At 38.0% G+C, this 20,311-nt stretch overlaps 2 protein-coding genes across 3 annotated transcripts; both read right to left on the bottom strand.

The window, feature by feature from the left end:
- Positions 1–1,317: 1,317 nt before the first annotated feature.
- Positions 1,318–8,587, bottom strand: htr3a (5-hydroxytryptamine (serotonin) receptor 3A). Its single transcript, XM_005916097.2, has 9 exons — positions 8,351–8,587; positions 7,389–7,552; positions 7,097–7,141; positions 6,470–6,579; positions 6,208–6,377; positions 5,586–5,746; positions 3,248–3,458; positions 2,659–2,895; positions 1,318–2,517 (listed from the first exon to the last, which is right to left on the bottom strand). The coding sequence occupies exons 1-9, from the start codon at positions 8,418–8,420 to the stop codon at positions 2,207–2,209; spliced, it is 1,479 nt and encodes a 492-aa protein (XP_005916159.1). The 5' UTR covers positions 8,421–8,587; the 3' UTR covers positions 1,318–2,206.
- Positions 8,588–10,399: 1,812 nt separating this feature from the next.
- htr3b (5-hydroxytryptamine (serotonin) receptor 3B) lies at positions 10,400–20,311 on the bottom strand. 2 transcript variants are annotated; one of them, XM_005916101.3, is made up of 10 exons: positions 20,203–20,311; positions 19,486–19,523; positions 18,665–18,828; positions 18,430–18,474; positions 18,178–18,287; positions 17,429–17,598; positions 15,857–16,014; positions 12,844–13,054; positions 12,051–12,260; positions 10,400–11,641 (listed from the first exon to the last, which is right to left on the bottom strand). In XM_005916101.3, exons 2-10 carry the CDS (start codon positions 19,517–19,519, stop codon positions 11,376–11,378), a joined length of 1,368 nt encoding a protein of 455 aa, XP_005916163.1. In that variant the 5' UTR covers positions 19,520–19,523; positions 20,203–20,311; the 3' UTR covers positions 10,400–11,375. The 2 variants fall into 2 exon arrangements, with proteins under 2 accessions (XP_005916163.1, XP_042074252.1); XM_042218318.1 differs by lacking the exon at positions 20,203–20,311 and having other exon boundaries at positions 19,486–19,798.

Raw genomic sequence — 20,311 nt, forward strand, 5'->3', positions numbered from 1 at the left:
ACACACAACAGAACACTGCCAGTCATAGATTGGCCTCCCCAGTAACTAGATGTCAACATTACTGAAGCAGTGTGGGATCATCTTGACAGCGAACAGAACAAAAGACAGCCAACACCCGAAGCAGAGCTTTAAATGTCCTTCAAGAAGCCCGGTTAACTATTCCTGAGGACTACTTAAGGAAATTGCGAGAAAGCTTTTCTCAGAAAGTTCAGGCATGTACTGAAGAATAAAAGTAGTCATTACCAATATTAACATTCGAGGTTATTGGAATTGTACAAACTCTTTTTGTGTACTTTATTTCCATGTATGTTTGTATGTTGCTGTACCTATTTCCCATTTTCCTGAGAGAAAAACAAAACTAAGGAAGAGCTATACTTTAAAATGATTATTCTTCTTTTAGCATGCAATTGTGATGGGGCTAGGGAGGAGACCTTATATAGTGTCATTCATCTCATTTGCATTGTGTTTTTGCACAAAGAGCTACAAGTTGAACAGACTGATAGGTCGTGTAAACTGATTTAATTAACCTTTAACATGACATTGTCCAAATTGTGGAACATGAAAGTGGGGGGAAAAATCCACAAAATGCATTTAGTCTAACTTACACAATCATTTAATCATACTAGAGAAAAAGATGGCAGTGAATATCGCAAATGTATTCCCCCTCTGCTATTACTCTAAAAATTCTCTGGGTGCACTAAAACTGATAAGAAGCATCTATGCGGGCCACTGATAATATGCACATCAGACCTTCAGTGACTCACTGCTATTGAGGGAAACTGATGTTATTGTACATGGTGCCATCCTCTGGCAGCTGTGGTGGACTGCAGGCAGAAAAAAAAGCTAAAAAGTCTATTTTGTTATAAACTGCATATCACATGTGACACGTACTGTACTGTGTGTGAGTGTGTTTGTCTAATATCTGTGGGTTCATTTGCAAGGCACGTTACAGCTTCAGTGGCTTGGTTATGATTCTTTTTGTGATAAATTCTATGAAAAGGTGTTTTTCTCTGTTACAATTTTTTAAAACTCTGAACTTCAGCGTTATATTTTTAGTAGAGTGGAACAATGCAGCTTCCGAAACCTAAACTATGGAAGTCATTTTTCATTTCATAGTGTCCAGGTGCAAAGACATATCTTTAGAAAACTTCATTTTACACACCATTACATAAATGGAAGCTCTTATAAATGTAGTTTTTATCATTTGCTTTGTTTGATTTTATGTTTTATATGACTATGTATTTTTAATGAAATACTGTGGCACACATGGACTTCTATAAAAAGCAAAGACTGCTATTTTTTTTTTTACTTCTTTTATTTGATGACTAACCAGTGGTATTTTTAACTGGTTGTAAATGAACATTATGCATTTTACATTTTTTTTTAACATTCTACATTTTTTCAGTGTATAATTATACAGACATTGTATTTTTTCACTGTATATAATTATATATCATCTCTTGATGGCACAAAAACACCAGAAAGTGTGTAATAAAAAGAATTCAATAGATTTCACATATTTCTCATGCTTTGAAGCATGAAAATAATTAACAGTCTTCTGTCCAAAAAAGACACTAAATAAACAAACAACATCACTCGTATGCAAAGCAGTTAATAAAATGCAATTCTTGCCTCACTAATATAAATTAATGTACAGATAACACACATGCTGGATATTTGGACTTGCATTTACATAGCACTTTTCTTCTATGCATGTTAAGCACTTTAATTTCTCACATATATCTTCTGCTCCCAGAACCTAGCACTCACCACTTAACCCAACAACGTCTGTAGACTACTTGAGTTCAAATTTGACACAGCAACATCTGCGATAACAACCTTAATGTCACCACTTTGACCAATTTTACTTTTTTTATGTGTATCTCCTGGTTTGTCACAGCACTTTTGCTATATTCGTCTGGGTTTTATACGATATTTACCTGCATTTTATGCTGTATTTTCATGTTTGTCTTGCAGATCTGAGTCACACGCTTCTGTTCTTGCTTCTCATTCTTTGTAATCCCTCATAATGATGGATAATAGGTGCATTTTCATGTGTGTGGGACTATTTGTATTGTTTCATATCCAGTTGCTATGTGAGTGCCTTAATGTATCCTATGAGCTACATGTGGCACAGACCGACTAACTCTGGCATTCTTGATTTCCTGCTTTCGAGCTTGTGCCCACAGCAGTACAGTGCTATAACTTAGGCGGCCTGCCAAACAGACCACAGTGTGCCCAGGGTGATGCTGTAGGCCACCACGGCCACCAAGTAGACTCTGAAGAGCAGCACGTCAAGCACATAGCCAACCTGGAGCCACTCCTTGGCAATTTCACGGCACTTGTCCCTCTTCTCTAGGAAGTGACGTATCGTTGTCACCTCTTGCAGGATGTTGTCCATGAGAGGTGGGACGTTGTCCTTAGCTGGAGTCAGGTGCAGTCCAAGCAGTCCACCTTCTCTCTCATGCTGGCTGAGCTTTCGGCCGATTTCACAGGTGTGGTGGAGTGAGCACGGGGCTGTAGGGTTTGATTGGAGTTGCAGGATTATTTACAGTGCTAAAGCTTAAAAGCATTTAGGGATTTTTCCTTATTTTCTGCATTATTTAAGTGCGATTATGAATTATATTAGCCTCTTTACTTGTTTTCTTCAATACCTACCACTTCCATAGTTGTTTTCCTTGTAGTTCTCCATGTCAGTGGACTGAGAGGAAAGTCTGGAACATAGCCGGTGCTTTTTGTGGATGCAGAAAAGGACTGGAGCTCTTTCCAACACCAGATACTTCAGCCACTGGGGCACAGGGGGCTGCAGGTCTTGTTTGTGGACCAAACGTACAATCAGTACAGTTTCTGTTAGGCTGATTACTAGGAGGGCCATGCAAACCACAAAGTACACACCTGTAGGACAGATAAGATTAAAAAAAATAAATGAATTGTAGTATATAAATGATAAAGGGTAGTATGGTAAATGGTGAAAGGATGTGGCCTGACACCCAATCCATCCTGGGATAGTTTTCAGCTCAGGTGATGTTTTGCCCTCAGCCATCTGTCACTGCATGCTTTACTACAAACCAATAGCTGTTCATGGTGTTGATCTCCCCTGACATATTTTTCTCTGTTTTGTTTACCCATACATTTAAAGAAAAGTAAGACTGCCTTCAGGCAAAATATTTTAAACTCATCTCTACATAGTCACAGAAAATGCTCATTTGAATACAAACTGTCGGTGAGCGTAATTGATTCTAGTCACCAATTAGCGGGGTTCCTATGGCAGTGGCAGGCAGAGTGTCAGACACAATGATGAGGAAGACAGAGTAGCCCAGCAGCAAAGTGATCTTGAATGAAACTCTCTCTCCACTGTCTGGTGGCAGATAGAAACCCACAATGTCCATCACCATTAAGAAGATGCTGGGCAGCAGCAGGTTCACGGTGTAGAATAATGGTCGCCGTCGGATCACCACCTGGGAGATTTAGTTTAGAGTCAAGTTAAAATGTGTGCTATCAAATGAGGGAGGACATGTTTAGCATCTCTTTTCATAAAAACTGGGAATCTGGGGAACAGATGGGAACATGTTTCTTGTTTCTTGTTGGTATAAGCAGTTTATCAACAGTGTTATCACCTGGGAATAGATTTTGAACAATTGTACCACAGGCAATGAAAAAAATACACACAAGGTAAAATGATTTTTAAAAAAGACCTTTCAGCTTTCACTGTAAATCATAGTAAGAACATTAACTAGTGACCTATAAACAGGGGTGCACATAAGTGGTCCACAGGTGCGCATTCGCTGTCAAAATAAAAGACGCGCACCAGAAAAGAAGTTGCAACGCGCGTTTGCGTACATATAAAAGGCACTGTTTTTGTCTGCTAGAGTGGGATTTTCACGGCACATTCCGCACCACATCTCTGTGCGTTTATCATTTGTTTGAAGCCAGCTCACCTCCTGCAACCACTTTTCCGAGAATACGCGCTTCTTTTGCGGTTCAGACTCCTTCTGACATTTCTTTGGAGGTGGAGGAACACCAAAGTAATTGCTTAAATGAGCTTGCATCATTGACATCTTTAAGAGTTCTAAACAAATGTCTGTCCTCCTCCAGAAAATCTTATCTCAAACGCGTGTTGCAACTTCTTATCTGGTGCGCGTCTTTTATTTTGACAGCGAATGCGCACCTGCGGACCACTTATGTGCACCCCTGACTATAAAGCATGATGATGAATACATAGTCAGGTCCAAAGTTATTTGGAAGTATTTGAACAATTGTAATTTTACCTCTCGGGACCACTGCAGTGGATTTGAAATAAAACACTGATAATTTTATTAAAGTGAAGACTTTTTAAATTCAAGAGGTTTAGCAAAAGTGTTGCATTAGTTGTTTGGGAATTATACCAATTTTTATCCATAGTCCCCTATTTTCACAGGTTCAAAGAGAATTGGCTTGACAACATTTCACGATCAGGTGATGCCTGTCCTTTTTCAATTCCAAGTACTGAACTTTCATTTGGTGCCTGTTCAAGAGACAGCCAAGAGATGTCTGTGCAAGTCAACAAGACCATCATCTGGTTGAAAAATGAAAATAAACCTGTCAGAGAGATAGCAAAAGCCTTTTTAGTGGGTTTTGCGACAGTTTGATGTGTGCTTAAAAAGAATGAATTCACTGTAGTTCATCAACACCAAAAGGTCTGAAAGACCACAAAAGATAACTAAAGTAGATGATCACAGAATTATTTCCATGGTTAAGAAAAACAACTTCACAACACCTTGCTAAGCCAAGAGCACTCTCAAGAAGGTATGTGTATCATGATCAAAGTCTCCAATTGAGAGATGGTTTCATCATCGTAAATGCAGTTTACAACAACGTGCAAACCACTTGTTCCACTCAAAAACAAGAAGGCCAGATTAGACTTTTCTAAAGATCTAAAGGAGCCTGCACAGCTCTGGAAAAAAATCCAAATCATGGAACCAGGATTCACTTGTAACAGACTGACTGGAAAAGAAACGTATGGAGAGGGAAAGGAATGGCCCACATCATCTGTCAAACATGGCTTTCAATAGAGACCGGTCACTGGTGTTTAGTAATGACTCAACTGCTGATAAAAGTATCAGGATGAATTCTGAAGTGCAAAGGGTTATACTTTCCTAGATTCCACCAAATCCTGCCAGCCAGACAGCGTTTCACAGAGCAAATGGTTAGTGATGCAAAACAACCTGCAAAAGCACCTCACAAGTTTTTCAAAGCAGAAAAATGGGATAGTCCTTAATCGCCGGAGGAAAAAGATGATGGCCATGGACTTCAGGCAGTCAGTGAGTGCAAAGGATTTAATCATAAAAAAAATTCTTTTGTTTAACATCGGGGTTGTCCGGTTACTTTTGAACTTCCAAAAATGAGGGACTTTGTATAAAAATGCTTGAATTTCTGAAGAGTTAATTCAGTACTTCTGATAAACCCCTTAAATTGAAGCTGAAATTCTTATGTCTATTTTTTATTTTTGGTCACTCTATTGTTTTCACTGTTTCTCTATCTTGACCTATTAGATTGGTTCTGAGTTTTTGTATGCTCTATACAACTTAGTAAATCTTTACACTCACATGAAATTTCATTTCAGCGTAATACTCTTCTTTGTCCACACTGAAGTTCTTATATTTGGATAGTACATGAAGTAACTCCCACTCTCCTTGGTTCATGAAGACACTCTTGTCTTTACTGAGTTCCTCGGGCTCTCGCATCAGGGTGATGTTGATGTCATCAACTACAAATCGAACACAATATTGGGAGCAGCGTGAAACAGCCATGGCAACACGTCAGCCTTCACCTACCTCTGTGCTCTCTCACAGCGGGAGAGAGTTGATGGATTCATCAAACAGAGCAGTTGTTCTAGCCAAGACTTACAAGAAGTGGTGCTGCTTCAAAGACATTGATTGGATTTAGCTTTTTTTTTCTGTTTAGTTCAATTTGCATGCAGGTAATTGATAAATATGAACTATTCATTGCATTTTTTTTAAAGCATTCACAAATACTTCTAATCTAAAATGTACGTTTGGCTTGTTAGAGGCTTGTTAGCATTATTATACATGAGAATACTTTTAGGAATAAAAATAATAAAATGTTCATTTAAATGTCATATAATAAAAATATTTTTAGAAAAACAAAATTGCGAGAATGACTGTTATTTAATGATAAATTAATTAATAACTCGGTGAAATATCTTACTGGTATGGAGCCAGCTTTGGAAGGTCAGGCTGCAATTCTGTACATCAAATGGGAAGTTGTAGATATTGAGAGTGCAAGCTGTGACAACCTGAATGGGCTTGTAGTTGCGCACAACTCCATCATCTGTGACATAAACGTAAGGAATGTCTGGAGACTTCCCCACGTCTACACTGCAGGTCACAGACAGAAATAACAGTTTTAATCATTGTAACAGAAATGCGAGAGGGTCTGTCTGTTAGAACTAGTAATAGCATAATCTTACAACTCATTGATGAGGATGTCAGGAACCCAAACATTAGCCGTGGGTATGGAAATTTTTTTGACTCCATCAAAGTCCTGTGAATCCCACACCAGGAACTCATCTTTCCATGACTGAAATATTCAGGAGTGCAGAAAGAACCAAACAGAATGTAAAGATTTTTTTAATTGCACTATGTCAGAAAATATGGACAGAGTGTGGTGTCATTATTAAGTGAACACAAAGAAAAGCAAACACAGATGTAAGTTAAAGCAAACATATTTCATGCAGCACTTTATAAGTTGACTAATGTCTAAATTTTATAGATAATACTTTGTGTCTTTTAATGGCGTATTTATTGATTTAGTCATTTGTCCAAACAAAGACAAGCAAACATCTGGTTTGTTTGTCTGTGTTTATGGCACTTACACAGCCCCATGAGAAAATGTAATGGTTTCAAAGAGGGGAAAAAAATCAATCATAACTGAAAGTTTTTTGTTTTAAATGGCATGAATGTGAATACTAAAACTTATTGTTGAGTAACCACATATTTGCCATGTCAAATAGATCAAATATGTGATAAATTAATAATACCACAATTACAGATAAAGTAAGCAAACAATATACATCAAGATTTTTTATTTTTCTTACCTGTCTGTACCAGACGTATGTTGTTAACACCTGATTCTTCTCATCCTTTAACACAAAACAGAGAAATCAGGGGAAAAACATGGTCCACGTTACATTGGTGCTTCTATGGTTTTTTTTTTAAAATCCTAACATGTGAAAGCAATAATTTAGATTCAGTTTTACAAAATGACTGTGTATTTGTGCATGCTCATGTATGCATAATTATGACACATTGTGTACTTAATGATGATTTCTTTAAAAAAATATATAACACACAGAAAATAGTAATTGCTTTGTAGACAGCATAACTCACCACATTAAGGATAGAGTATACCATGAGGTCAATTTCCACATTAGTAGGGGTGTTCCAGTCTTTCACTGGTCTCACTCCTTTCTTATAACCGACACTCAAAAATTCTGCCAGCCGCACTAAGGTGGCATTGGCAAATCTTCCAGTGCTGCTGCCCAGTTTCTTTGCTGAAAAAAGATACAGTGAAAATTTGAAAAACCCATAAAAAATCTAATAGACACACTAATATAATATATATATAATAATATATGCACATATAAATATATGCACATATAAATATATGCCGTTAAAGAAATAGTTAAAATCACAAATGACAAACAAATGTGTTCAATAAAACTTCAATAAAAATAAAAATGGAATTCATCAAAAATAATTAGAAGGAAATCATTATGAATATTAAATGCACTGAATATGTTTAAACTAAATGTATTTCATAAGAAATATGCATTTCTTGTTTCAGATGACAGATAACAGCTACATTTCGCGTATATTTAATCAAAAAGCTACATTTCCAAGCATTCAAAGCATAAATGTTTTGAAGTTCCATACCGTATTTAACCACAAATATAACAGTACTTTAAGTGTTCATTGCTTTTTTTATTTCTCAACATATATCCTTTATCTTTTATACGTACAATTAATGTTAGCTGTTTCTGCGATATTTCTTTCTGTTTGAGACACTTTAATTTTATTTAATTTAAATGATGATAGATATATAAATCTTTAGGATATATCCAGTTATTAAGATTCAACTTTTTGCAAAAACACTTAATTTGTTACCAGACAGATGTGACTTAAATAAAACAGCTAAGATTGGACTAGAAAGTCAAATGAAGACTAGCAAAAATATTACACAGGAAAGCTAATACCATTTTAAACTATCATTAATATTTTCCCTGATATTTGGTGAACCCAAGGCCCAAAACTGGCTTAGGTTAACAATAAAATTAAATACTTTGGTGTACCTGTGCATTCTTTTGAGGCTTCATTAATCAGAAGGAAGCAGAGTGCTGTCCAGGCTGATGAGAATCTCATGCTGCTAGTTCACCTGTGTTTTCCCTTGTTGCTGCTGAAGTCTGCCTGTCGCTCTGATGAAAGGCCTCAGGATGCCTGGCACCTATATCCTCCACATCCATCCACTATATGCATCGCTTCGCTCACATCCACTATCAAAACCTTGTTAGTGTCACTCCACTCATGAGGGTGTATCCGTCTGCTCTGACACCACTCCTTGTTCAATAAAGCAGCAGCTCGCTCAGATAAATGGAGCCAGAGTTCTGCGACTGGATCATATGTCATGTCTGAGAAGTTATTTAATTCAATAATACGATCCCAGGCCAGTATGTTACAATGTTTACCAATTAAGAAACCATTAGGCAAGAATGTCATCTCATTTTAGTCTCAAAGTGTCAGCAATTAATGCTTTAAAAACAATTAAAAAGGAGTGTGGCGGTGTGAATTTTTATTAGCCAGTTTTCAGCTGTCCTCAGTTTTACATCAGGGTACATTTTGTTTGGTAAATATGCCCATTAACTTTTGAGGAAAGGGCATAATATTTTGTTCACACCTCAGAGCATACTATACTGCAAATGTTCGTGGCCAGGATTGCTCTATCTACAGTACTTACTATGAGTAAACTGATTATGTGCCGCATACAGCCCAGTTATCTTTACAACACTGAAATAATCTTTGCTGGATCTGCCTTCAAAATGCTCCATCATCCCTATTACTACTGAGTCTACTATCATTACACTTGCTGTACAATTTCCAGACAACAGTGAAGTCCACAAATGCATGTAAGCTTCACATGTTCTGTGCTTTTGGATTTAAACAACAGTGTTATGTTGCAATTTATCAGGATCTAGAAATACTATATACATTTTCATGGCTATACAAGGAATAGTGGTATGCCTTATTAAAAAATTTTAATGATTAATGAATCATTTGCAACTGTTACCTTTGCAAAGTTGCAAGGTGAACTGGGCTCTTTGGCAGGGCAGTTTTATTCAGTTCAATTCAATTTTATTTATACAGCGCCAAATCACAACAACAGTCTCCTCAAGGCGCTTTATATTGTAAGGTAGACCCTACAATAATACATACAGAGAAAAAAAACCAACAATCATGTGACCAAGCACTTTGGCAACAGTGGGAAGGAAAAACTCCCTTTTAACAGGAAGAAACCTCCAGCAGAACCAGGCTCAGGGAGGGGCGGGACCATCTGCCGCGACTGGTTGGGGTGAAAGAAGGAAGACAGGATAAAGACGTGCTGTGGAAGAGAGACAGATTAATAATAAGTGTGATTCAATGCAGAGAGGTCTGTTAACACATAGTGCGTGAGAAAGCTGACTGAAGAAGAAATACTCAATGCATCATGGGAATCCCCCAGCAGCCTAAACCTATTGCAGCATAACTAAGGGAGATTTCAGGGTCACCTGATCCAGCCTTAACTATATGCTTTAGCAAAAAGGAAAGTTTTAAGCCTAATCCTAAAATCTTAAAATTCTGGCCTCTGTGCCACATGTTTAGCCCCTGATCTTAACTGCACCTTGAAAGAGGACGATATTGTAGTTCACTTTCACACTGACTATATCTAAAATACTGAAAGCTTTGGTGTTTGACTCCTATAATGTAAGTAGTTTTCAAATTCAGATTGTAATTCAAACAAAAAAACCTAGGTTTGATTTGGATTGAACCTTTAGCTCTAAGCCATGGAGGGTTGTAACAACTCTTTAGTTTCATTCATGTGAAATTTCCTAAAGAAAGGTTTTGTGGCCTACTTTTTCACTCGCCTGCTCTCCGGGTTTCAGAAATAATGAATATGAGCAGCGAAGCCTTTGAGGGCTTGTAGCTGTCTCTCTAAATGGATGCATACTAAGTCTGTAATCATGTGTATTTCAGAAAGGCAGGATCCATCGTTCCTTTGCCTCACAAAAGCTTTTGTTGCTTCTTCTGTCATGTTTTATCTTTGCAAAATAATCACATTCTTTTTGTGGTTATTATTTTTATTTAAAAAAAAAAAACAGGCACAAACATCTACAGATTACATTTATATCCAAAACAAAGCAAATGCAGACATCTTAAACAGCCACTGGAAGCCTCATAGAGACACTAACAAAGCAATGATGAAAGATTTATTTTCAGATGTGTTGCATAACATCGTGTAACCAGATATACTGGAAAAAAGAGGTTGCTGATACCGTCAAAACTACATTAATATTGATCGTTACACTGGCAAGTTTTCTGTGCACATTTGATATTCTTATTAGGACTATTAGGAAACCACCAGGGAGTAGAGACACAGCAGCTGAGCTCTGAAAGGTTTTCACTGATCCATTTTGTGGCAGTAGGATGGAGATTAAAGTATGAATACAATATCATAGCATCACACTGGAAGTGAGAATTTTCTCCTGAGAGCTACTTTATTGTACAGTATCTCTGAGTAAATCTTCACTGCCGGGAAACATAATAACAGAGCCGATACAATAATGTCTTTGTCAGAATGATGATACAGTGCTACGATGGCTAGAGCGGTGGCGGTTACACGAGCAGCATATTTAAAGAGTAGCTATTGCTCCAGAAGACTTCAAGTGTACTTTTTGCAGTTTTGCCAAATATTTGTACTGGCTATTTAAAAGGCATTACTCAATCTGTCAGTAATAAACATAGTTTTTTTTAATAATTTATATAATCTGAATAAACTGTTGTTTTGACCACATCCTGTTCTTAGACCCCAAAGGTCCAAAACTGTGATTAAAACTAAAAACAGTCAAAAAACAGCCACATTGCAACATATAAAATACAACAACAACATACAAATAAAGTGTATTGTAACCAGTGGTTTCTTAGGTTAAATATATATGAGCACTTCTTGAAGTAGCCTATATTTTTATTTAAGTCAGGTTTATTCTATACACAGCAACAGTGCAGTATTTATCTCTGCAAGTACAGTGGACATAGGCAAGAACTGTTTTTAAATGTGCAGTTAAGTCAAGCAAAGCTCCAGTTGACCCAGAGCAGCAGCAGCGTTCCAGCATACAAGCCCAGAACCAGCAGATAAAGGCGAAACAGGAAGCAGTCGAGCTTAGAGCAGAGGGCCAGCCATTCGCTCTGAGCTGAAGACTCGCTGTCCTCCTGGGAAAAAGCTAGACGGAGGGAAACCAGCTCTCGGAGGAGCCACTCCAGCCCAGTGGGAGTATCCTGGATCTCATTCAGGGACAGCAGATCCTCATCCAGTGAGTTTTCAAGCTCATAGTCTAAGAAAAAAAAACATTACAATGTAAGTAATGAATATATATTTATGGAGTAGGAGACAGTTTATATCCTTTACCAGCTTTATATCCTGTACAATAGCCCCATTGACTTGGCCCACTGTGCCACCCTGCTGCTATTCCACCCTCAACTATTCCGCTAATGCATTTTTGTCCTACTTTCAAAAAGAGTTTCCATACGCTTTGGCACAGTGTGTATTTCTATTTCTATTTTTAGGGCTTAAATTTTCCCACAGATAAGATGTGCCTTGGCTCCCGTTTAAGTGTTTTTCCTCCCATGACTCATGATGTTGTTTTCAATTTTGCTGAAGCAAAGTAAAAAAAAAACAAAAAAAAGTGTACTCTTATATCCGCTGCCAATAGCACATTTGGGAAAACGAGTCTTAAAGTTTACCTCCAGACGGGTTTATGTGGTCGAGGGTTTTGATGGAAGTTAAAGCACTCTCAGTAAAGACATGACCAGCTGAGCCGTACTTGTCCAACAGGCAGGCAGACACTGACATTTCCTTGACCTCCTTCTCACTGTAGTGAAGCAGCTTCACAACCAGTATAGACTTGATCAGACTGAGCATCAGCAGGGCCATGCACACCGCAAAGAATACCCCTAAATGGAGATTGCATAGTTCAGAAACTTGGTGGAGAATATAGAAACACTTACAATAGTGTCTAGTTACATAAAATCCAAACTATAACCTATATTTACAATAAAGCTTTACTGATTGCCCAGACACCTATTTCCATGCTCACAGTCTGATTCTACCTCAAACTGCCTTCATATTGTGACACACTGCCAGTCTTGGGGTATTTAGTCTAAGAGTGATCTTTTCTGTGGTTTAACATTACCCTTACTCTTTATAGGTTTTTCATGGAGCACTCTATTTAAGGCAGAGCAGGTTTGCAGCCTCCCCAGATAAATTACTGTGTGTAAAATTAAATGTGGGGAGCACTCAGAGCTTCATAATTTAATTAAGGTATTTCAGATTCTGCTTCTTCAATTAGGCTCCACTTGTTTTTCCTCTTGTATTCCCCCAGTACTACTAGACATACTATTGTCATTCTACAAATTAATGTTTTGCAGACAGTGCACATTGGAATTTATTTTACATTAACCTTTCTGGCTTCAGTTACAGAATAAAAAACAGGATATAGGTTATTTGCTTTACATATGTGTGTCTTTAAAATCCCACCAATGAGTGAAGTTCTGACAGCAGTAACAGGCAGCTCATCTGTCATGTTGACTCTGAAGACGGTGTAGCCGAGCAGTATGCTGATCTTAAAGGTGATGCGTGTACCGCTGTTCAGAGGCAGGTAGAAGCTCATCACATCTACCAACATGAGGAAGATGCTCGGGATGAGGAGTCCTACCACGTACAGCAGGGGGCGCCGGCGAATCAACACCTGAATAAAAGATGAGGCCAGTGAGCTGAGGTATGAAGGACAGAAGACAGACAGAAATAATATCCACAAGTCTTGACAGTTCACACACCTAATTTTGGAGTCACTTTTAAATATAACCATGGAATATTTGTTTTTCTCTCCAGACAAACAGCTGTGTGCATGAAACACTTATCTCTGTCATTTCTGCCCCCAAACCCACCTGAATGGAACTGGGGGACATTTTACTTAGGACACAAAACAGCAGCAGCACTGTCTTGTTTCACAAAATAAATGTCCTTATTAGTCTGTATAATCCACAAAACACATTATCAGCTGTAACACAGAGGACAACCAGACTAAAAAAAAAACAATTTCTATCCACAGGCCATCAGGCTACTGAATCACTAACTAATTGTTGAACTGTAATGATCTCTCACCTGTAAATTTGCAATTTTGTACATTTATATATGTATATATTTATAACACAACTTCATACAATATAAACATTGCATACTCTGCATATATTACACTGGGACACTGTTGCAACTACTTGCACTTTAAATTCTGACTACACCTACACATAAGCTGCACTTGTTTTACTTTATTATTATTTTCAGTGCTATTTTCTATGTTCAGGGTTAAGTTTACTCTTTTAGTTAGTTGTTATTTAAATGTGTGAAGGGAACCTGCAAAGTAAGAATTTCATTGCTCTGCGTAACTACTTGTATTTTGTGGTGTATATGACAATAAACTTCTTGAACGAATCTTGAACATATTTCCACTGTCACTCCATCCATTTTCTTTCATTTATTCTGTGTTGGACCGTATCCCAGCTGCCATAGGGCAAGAGGCAGGATATGCACTGGACAGGTCACCAGTTTGTCGCAGGGTTAACGCAGACTGGCAACCATTCATTTAGAATCACCGAAATTGTCTAACCCCACTGCATGTCTTTGGACTGTGGGAGGAAGCCAGGGTACCCGGTAAGAACCCACACAGACATGGTGAGAACATGCAAACTCCACACAGAAAGACCCCAGCCAGATGGTGGATTTTAACCCAAGGACTTCTTGCTGTGTGGTAACAGTCCTAACCACCGCTGCCTGTTGGCTCCTGTGTGATAACACGAGTGAACTTGTGTGTTGAGTACAAGTAATAATCTAAAATTTAATTATGTCTGATTTTGATAACCGCAAACCCTGAATAACCACCATTAAATCCCTCTCTAGTGTGTTCATGTGTCTGAGCTGCCGTGATGGTGATTAATGAAAAACTAAACATAATTCTGTTAGAAAGTTTCCCGTCATAACAACTTGAAACCATCCCTGATAATAATTACCAGCTAACTGATGTTTCACTAGCTGCTGCTGTGAGGGAGCCTTTCATTACTCTCTCTGAGAGAATGAGTCCCCGAAGTAACTTCTGTTTACACTGCACTCGTTAAACTTTGTTAGCATTCACAGCACATATGATATGTAATCACAGGAGTGTCTTATTCATCACATCTAGGACACTCTCTCTCAAAGTCATTTTCCATCGTTCTCTGCAGAATATCAGCTGTCTACAAACACGTCTATCACTCAGCTGGTCTCAATTTGTCAAGCTACAGCCTGCTTCACAAAGTGATTTATGAGCACTACTCTGGTACAGATTGCAAAAATTGCTGGCATCCCAAGTTATCATCACTCGCAAATAAATATAAATTTGCAAGTCTGACAGTCCTTTCCCATGTTCGGGCATAGGATTCAAGGTTTTCATTTCTTCAGATCAGTTAAAAGTGAGAAAATTAGTGTGAAAGTAGTTGACCCCAATTGCCAAATTCATGAAATGGGCCCCAGTCATCAACGAGAGATAAAAAGAGTCAAGCCATTATTATTTATGTAACAACAATATAGCAGTGTGCAGTGACATCAAGTGGCTCACTGTTAAATAAGCTTGTGTTCCAAGGCATGAATAAGCATCACTATGAATGCTTTAGTGCATTTTTTTACTTCCAAACTGGAATGAATATGTTTGGATTTCACTTTGACTTTTCATTTCGATGAATAGAGAATCAGGTCTTCTCGGGCTATAGATTTTGATTCTGAATGTGTGTAGATTTGTTTGTTCATGTTCAAGTATTTGGGTTATTAATAGCAGCTGAATGTTGCTCTGTTACTTTCTCCAGCTTGTGAAAAGCAACATTTTCTCAGAAGTCAGACGTTTTTATATAAAATATCTATTGCACGCAACAACACTGTCACAGTGTAACAATATCCCAGTGAGCCATGAAATGCTCCATTACAAAAAAAACCTTGGCTCTTTGAGCTGGATAACTAGCAGCCCTCCCTGCTCTCCACCTGCAATGGGCTATGGGGCCATTTTGCTCCCCGCTAACAAGAAGTCCATTGATCAGGCAGCCACTGAGACAGTCTCATTATGGTTGCTCACCCTCCCCTGTCTATCAGCTTCTCTCTCTCTATCTGTCTCTTTACTTGCCAGAAACAGCCTCAGCCTCATCATTTGGCATTAGCTCTCTAGCTCAATCCATGAAGGTCGCAGCCAATTGCTTTACACTTTACAATTCCACCGCAACGTTTCAGGGTGTAACCCGCAGAGAACTACAGTTTAAAGCTCACCATCGACTAGCAATCAGAGCCATCACAGCACAGTTACTCTCTCACTTATTACAGAGCGTTTACGCCTCTGAAGCAATAATCTATCAAACACCCGAAATATTAGTATTTGATTGCTGTTAGATTTATAAGATAACCAGTTTCATTTAAATTACTCACAATAACAGTAAATGTGATGAATGTATGCTAAGTACGATAAGTCACGTACGTTAAACTGGATGTAGGCATATTCAGTTTCGTTTTGTTGACTCAGCCGGTAGCGTGAAGGAATGGACAGCAGTTCCCATTCTCCATCATTCATGAACTGCTTTCTATCATTAGCAGTGGTGTTTTCATTCCTCAACAGGGCCAAGTTTATTTCTTGCACTGCAGAGGGAGAGATAATGAAGAATAAAAGATGGCAGAAGAAACAACAATGAGCGTAGTGTGTATCTGCTATCTCCTTGTACTGTGTTGTCACCTTTGTCTCACAGTGGCAGACAAATCAGTTTCAAATTATTCAGTTTTCCTTCTACTATCCACAGATTTTTAAGCAAGGTGCACTGTCATATCTACATGTCATCTGTCAGCTGTGGCAAACTCTACAGCTGAATGGCATGATAAACACTGCAAATACGGAATAAAATAAGCTCAGCATTTCACTCACTGTCTTTATCGGTTGATGACTTTCATCAGTTGTCCTAGAGATGGTTCAGATTTTATCACAGGGCTGAAGCTATGTCGTTTACAAGGCAATGATATCTGATGGTTGCAAAGGCATATGAAAGAACACTAGCTGAAATTACAAAACATTAGCTGTACAGCTTCCACAGTTCGACTGTTTACTGCTTTAGTGGATCACTATAGTTTTTCATCCCGTCTTCCTTCTCTCACCCCAACCGGTCGCAGCAGATGGCCCCGCCCCTCGCTGAGCCTGGTTCTGCTGGAGGTTTCTTCCTGTTAAAAGGGAGTTTTTCCTTCCCACTGTCGCCAAAGTGCTTCTTCATATGGAGTCATATGATTGTTGGGTTTATTTCTCTGTATGCATTATTGTAGGGTCTACTCTACAATATAAAGTGCCTTGAGGAGACTGTTGTTGTGATTTGACGCTATATAAATAAAATTGAATTGAACTGAATTGAATTGAATTAGAAGAATAAGACAATTTAAGTGAGTTTTGTTGAACTTTATGCAGCAATAGATATCTATGATTCTATTAACAGATGTAAACTGGATGAATTCATCAGAGCTTTTGGTTAGATTTTTTAACTTTGTAAAATATTGTAACATTTAATTTATTTTACTTAGTTACTGTTCTTACTTTCTTCGAGCAACTGTGACCACATAATTAAGGTTTTCTGATTCTGAAATTATAAAAAACAAAAGTTCAATTTATGTGATACTAAATAAAAACACTGTTGATCTAATCAGCCTCAACCTGTTGAATCACCATAGGTGCTCCTATTTTTTCTAATTTCTTTATTTTTATTTTTATTTTATTTCTTTGTCTCCCTCCCTCACTAACATAGGCTTTTGGACTGAATAGAGCCCCATACTTCCACACAGCAGCCCCTATAACACACAACACACACACACACTTACATACACTCATATATCTCGTCACATCCTGTCTTCTCTTGCACAATAAAAAACAATAAAAACGCTGTTGTTTTTGAGATTAGGCAGATACACCAAGTGAAGTCATTCTGACTGAATTTCTCTACTTAAAGCTGGTGAAAGTCTCCACCACAGGTATGAAAACTGTACTCTCCTGCTGTAAACGTAGGCTGATTTTACAGACCTGAGTGCAACAAACTTCGGAAGGTGAGGCTGCAATTCTGCTTGTCAAATGGAAAGGCATACATCTCGAGAGTGCAAGCTAGCACTGCCTGTATGGGCCGTTTGTTCTTTACTGAGCCAGAAGAGTTGACGTAAACGTAAGGGATCGGAGGGGACTTCCCTTCGTCCACACTGGAATGGATATGAGGAGAAAGAGGGGAGAACAGGTGAGATCATCAAGACACCTTTTGTTGAGCTGATCCATAACTAAAGTGGCTGTTTCGTGGACCATGTCCCATGAATGGGGACATGCTAAACCAGCACCTATAAATGCTCAGGTTTAACATGAATTCTAACCTAATTTTGATTAGACTTACTGAGATTGAGACGTACATAATTTCCTCTGCCATTAATAAAGTATTGTGATTCTGATTATTTCATGATTGCCTCTGGGATGCCAAAATCCAATTTCAAATACAGAAACATGACATCAGCAGTTACCAGAAAGATGTAATTTCCTAACAGTTTACAACTAAATTAAAAAAAACGTTGCCATGTTAAAAGATATGTGAATATTTTAATGTACTGCAAATGTAAACCATGTTATCAATTGATGTATTATTGCTTTAATACAATACAAAACAATCAGATCAGTAGGAATCTGTGGTACGTTTCTAAAATCTAAGAAACTCAATCATGTTTGAGACTTGGGCAAAATTGAAGGACAATGCACTGAACACAAGAAAAAAGTTTGTGCAGACACTTTCTTACAATTCACTAATGATAACATCAGGTATCCAGATAGCTTCAGATGACAGCGAGATCTCTTTGATACCCTCAAACTCGTCTGGATCCCAAACCAGGAACTCATCTGTCCAGACCTGAAAAGTGCAAAGGATTTTTCAGCTAAACTAAAAAGCTCTTTTATCCATAAAGATATATATTTTATTACACTGAAAAATGCATGTTTTTTCTTAACTTGTGTACCAAAAAACAAAAAGGAAGCACAAAAAGGCTATTTACCTGTCTGTACCAAATACTTGTAGTGATGCTCTGAGTCTTTCCATCCTGAAGAAAAGAAAATGAGTTTCAACACAATTTCTAAAATTTTTCTTATATATTAACTCTTCCAAGGTTACTGTTTGAGTTGCTTTGTAAACAACATAGAAATGCATGAAAAGTGATACTGAATAAAATGCAATATCATAAACGTTAGGAGCAATACAAACACAGCAGAAAGCATTCAAAGCTAACATACCACATCAAGGACAGACCGTAGTGTCAGGTCTATGTAGACAGTAGTAGGAGTGGTCCAATTGTGAACAGGTCGAACGCCGCAGTCGTAGTTCCTCAGCAGGGTCCTGGTCAGCTGGTTCAGAGCTGACCTCTTTGGCTTCTCTGGCACACATTCAGCCAGATGGGCTGAAAATTAAAGAAAGATTACCACTTGGACAAACAACTCACACTCACAGGACACAAAGGACAAAACGGTGTGCTGCTACCCAGTGGCGCAGAGGAAAATCTGAGGCTTAAACTATTACATCAGTGGATTACTAAAAAAGATATCATATCATATCATGCCTAGACTCAATATCTGTTGCCTACTTGAATTTACACAACACAAAAAGAATTGGATAATTAAGTTTTGGGGTAAGCTGGGGGTATCAAGAAGTCCCCTTTGAATTTCCTGGATCACTTATTAAGTCTTGCAAAAAGGTAGCTGCATGAGCCATTCATTGTTCCGCATTCCCTTCATTTTGCCACTTTAATGTAAAGCGATGAGAATAATGTAAGGAAATCCACATTTGTATTGATTTAAACACATTGTTAAGAGGATGCTTATAATAACCATCAGCCAAGGTGACCTTTTCTTTATCTCTGCATTTATCGTAACATCTGAATGTGTCTGGTATTGCTGACCAAATACAATAAGCAAAGCAATGGCTCAAACAATTAAAACAAAACAAAAAAATCAGGATATGTGACAGCTGCTTCATTCTGATGTGAAATGCCACAAAGACGAAGCCTCTAAATGAATTCATGTGGACATCTCAATCAATTACAAAAAGAGCATCTTACCTGAGATCAGCAGCGTCAGCCAAATGAGAGACATCAAGCTAAAAACCAAGATTACAGGTGTTATCCAAGAGTCATACCCAAAATGATTGCCCTGTTAAAGTAGAAATATCCACAGTTTCATCAAATAAGTTCAACAGCAGCAATCCTGACAGGAGGGGAGGAGCAATGAACAGGGTAGAGCAGACATTTTTTTGGTTGTCATTGATTTTCCACTACCCGGGTAAGGTGATACATGTGATAGAAACACCCCAGAGAGACAGCTCCCTGGAGGTGTTTTTAGTCCAGTTTACAGCTTCGGATAATTCTAAACACTTAAGTATGTGTTGTAAAAGTGCTGGAAGCATCTAACAGAAGAACTAAAGAATGGACTGATGGGTAATTGTACATGTCTGCGAACCAGAGAGTGGAAAATAAAGCCATAAAATGCAAGGCATAAAAATATTTCACATTACAGATTGCCGTGACTGTAATACCATGGATATAAATGCATATCATTTATATTGCAATCACATTTAGTTTCTCGTAAGAAAAGCAGTAATTCAATTACAAAAACAACAATAAGGCTCTTAGAGACGAGGAAATTGTTTTGTTTTGTTTTTTTTGTTTTTTCTGTAAGAGAGGCGGAAGTCACCGTATTGTAAACTAGCTACATAATTGCTGTAAAGCCATTAACGTTGGATAATAAATCTGCCATAGACACTGGAAGTATTTCATTACCTGAGGAAACGTCCCGACAATCACGTAACGGGTGCGCGCGGGTTTTGAGTTAGCGACCATTGACTGTAGTTAGCGATCGCTCCAAGGCACGCGCGTGTCTGGATAGGTG

This window comes from Haplochromis burtoni, unplaced genomic scaffold, assembly GCF_018398535.1.
Source record: "Haplochromis burtoni strain Fernald_Lab_line unplaced genomic scaffold, NCSU_Asbu1 Contig_17, whole genome shotgun sequence".
NCBI classification, from domain to species: Eukaryota; Metazoa; Chordata; class Actinopteri; order Cichliformes; family Cichlidae; genus Haplochromis; species Haplochromis burtoni.

Coding starts and splice junctions, on each gene's coding strand:
- htr3a (XM_005916097.2), bottom strand. CDS start 8,420: ATGAGATTCTCATCAGCCTGGACAGCACTCTGCTTCCTTCTGATTAAT. Junction 3,459..5,585: donor ACGCTGAAATGAAATTTCAT/GTGAGTGTAAAG, acceptor TAAATCTCCCAG/GTGGTGATCCGACGGCGACC. Junction 2,518..2,658: donor GGAAAACAACTATGGAAGTG/GTAGGTATTGAA, acceptor CAAACCCTACAG/CCCCGTGCTCACTCCACCAC.
- htr3b (XM_005916101.3), bottom strand. CDS start 19,519: ATGTCTCTCATTTGGCTGACGCTGCTGATCTCAG. Junction 18,475..18,664: donor TACGGTCTGTCCTTGATGTG/GTATGTTAGCTT, acceptor TCTTTTCTTCAG/GATGGAAAGACTCAGAGCAT. Junction 17,599..18,177: donor GATGTTATCATTAGTGAATT/GTAAGAAAGTGT, acceptor TATCCATTCCAG/TGTGGACGAAGGGAAGTCCC.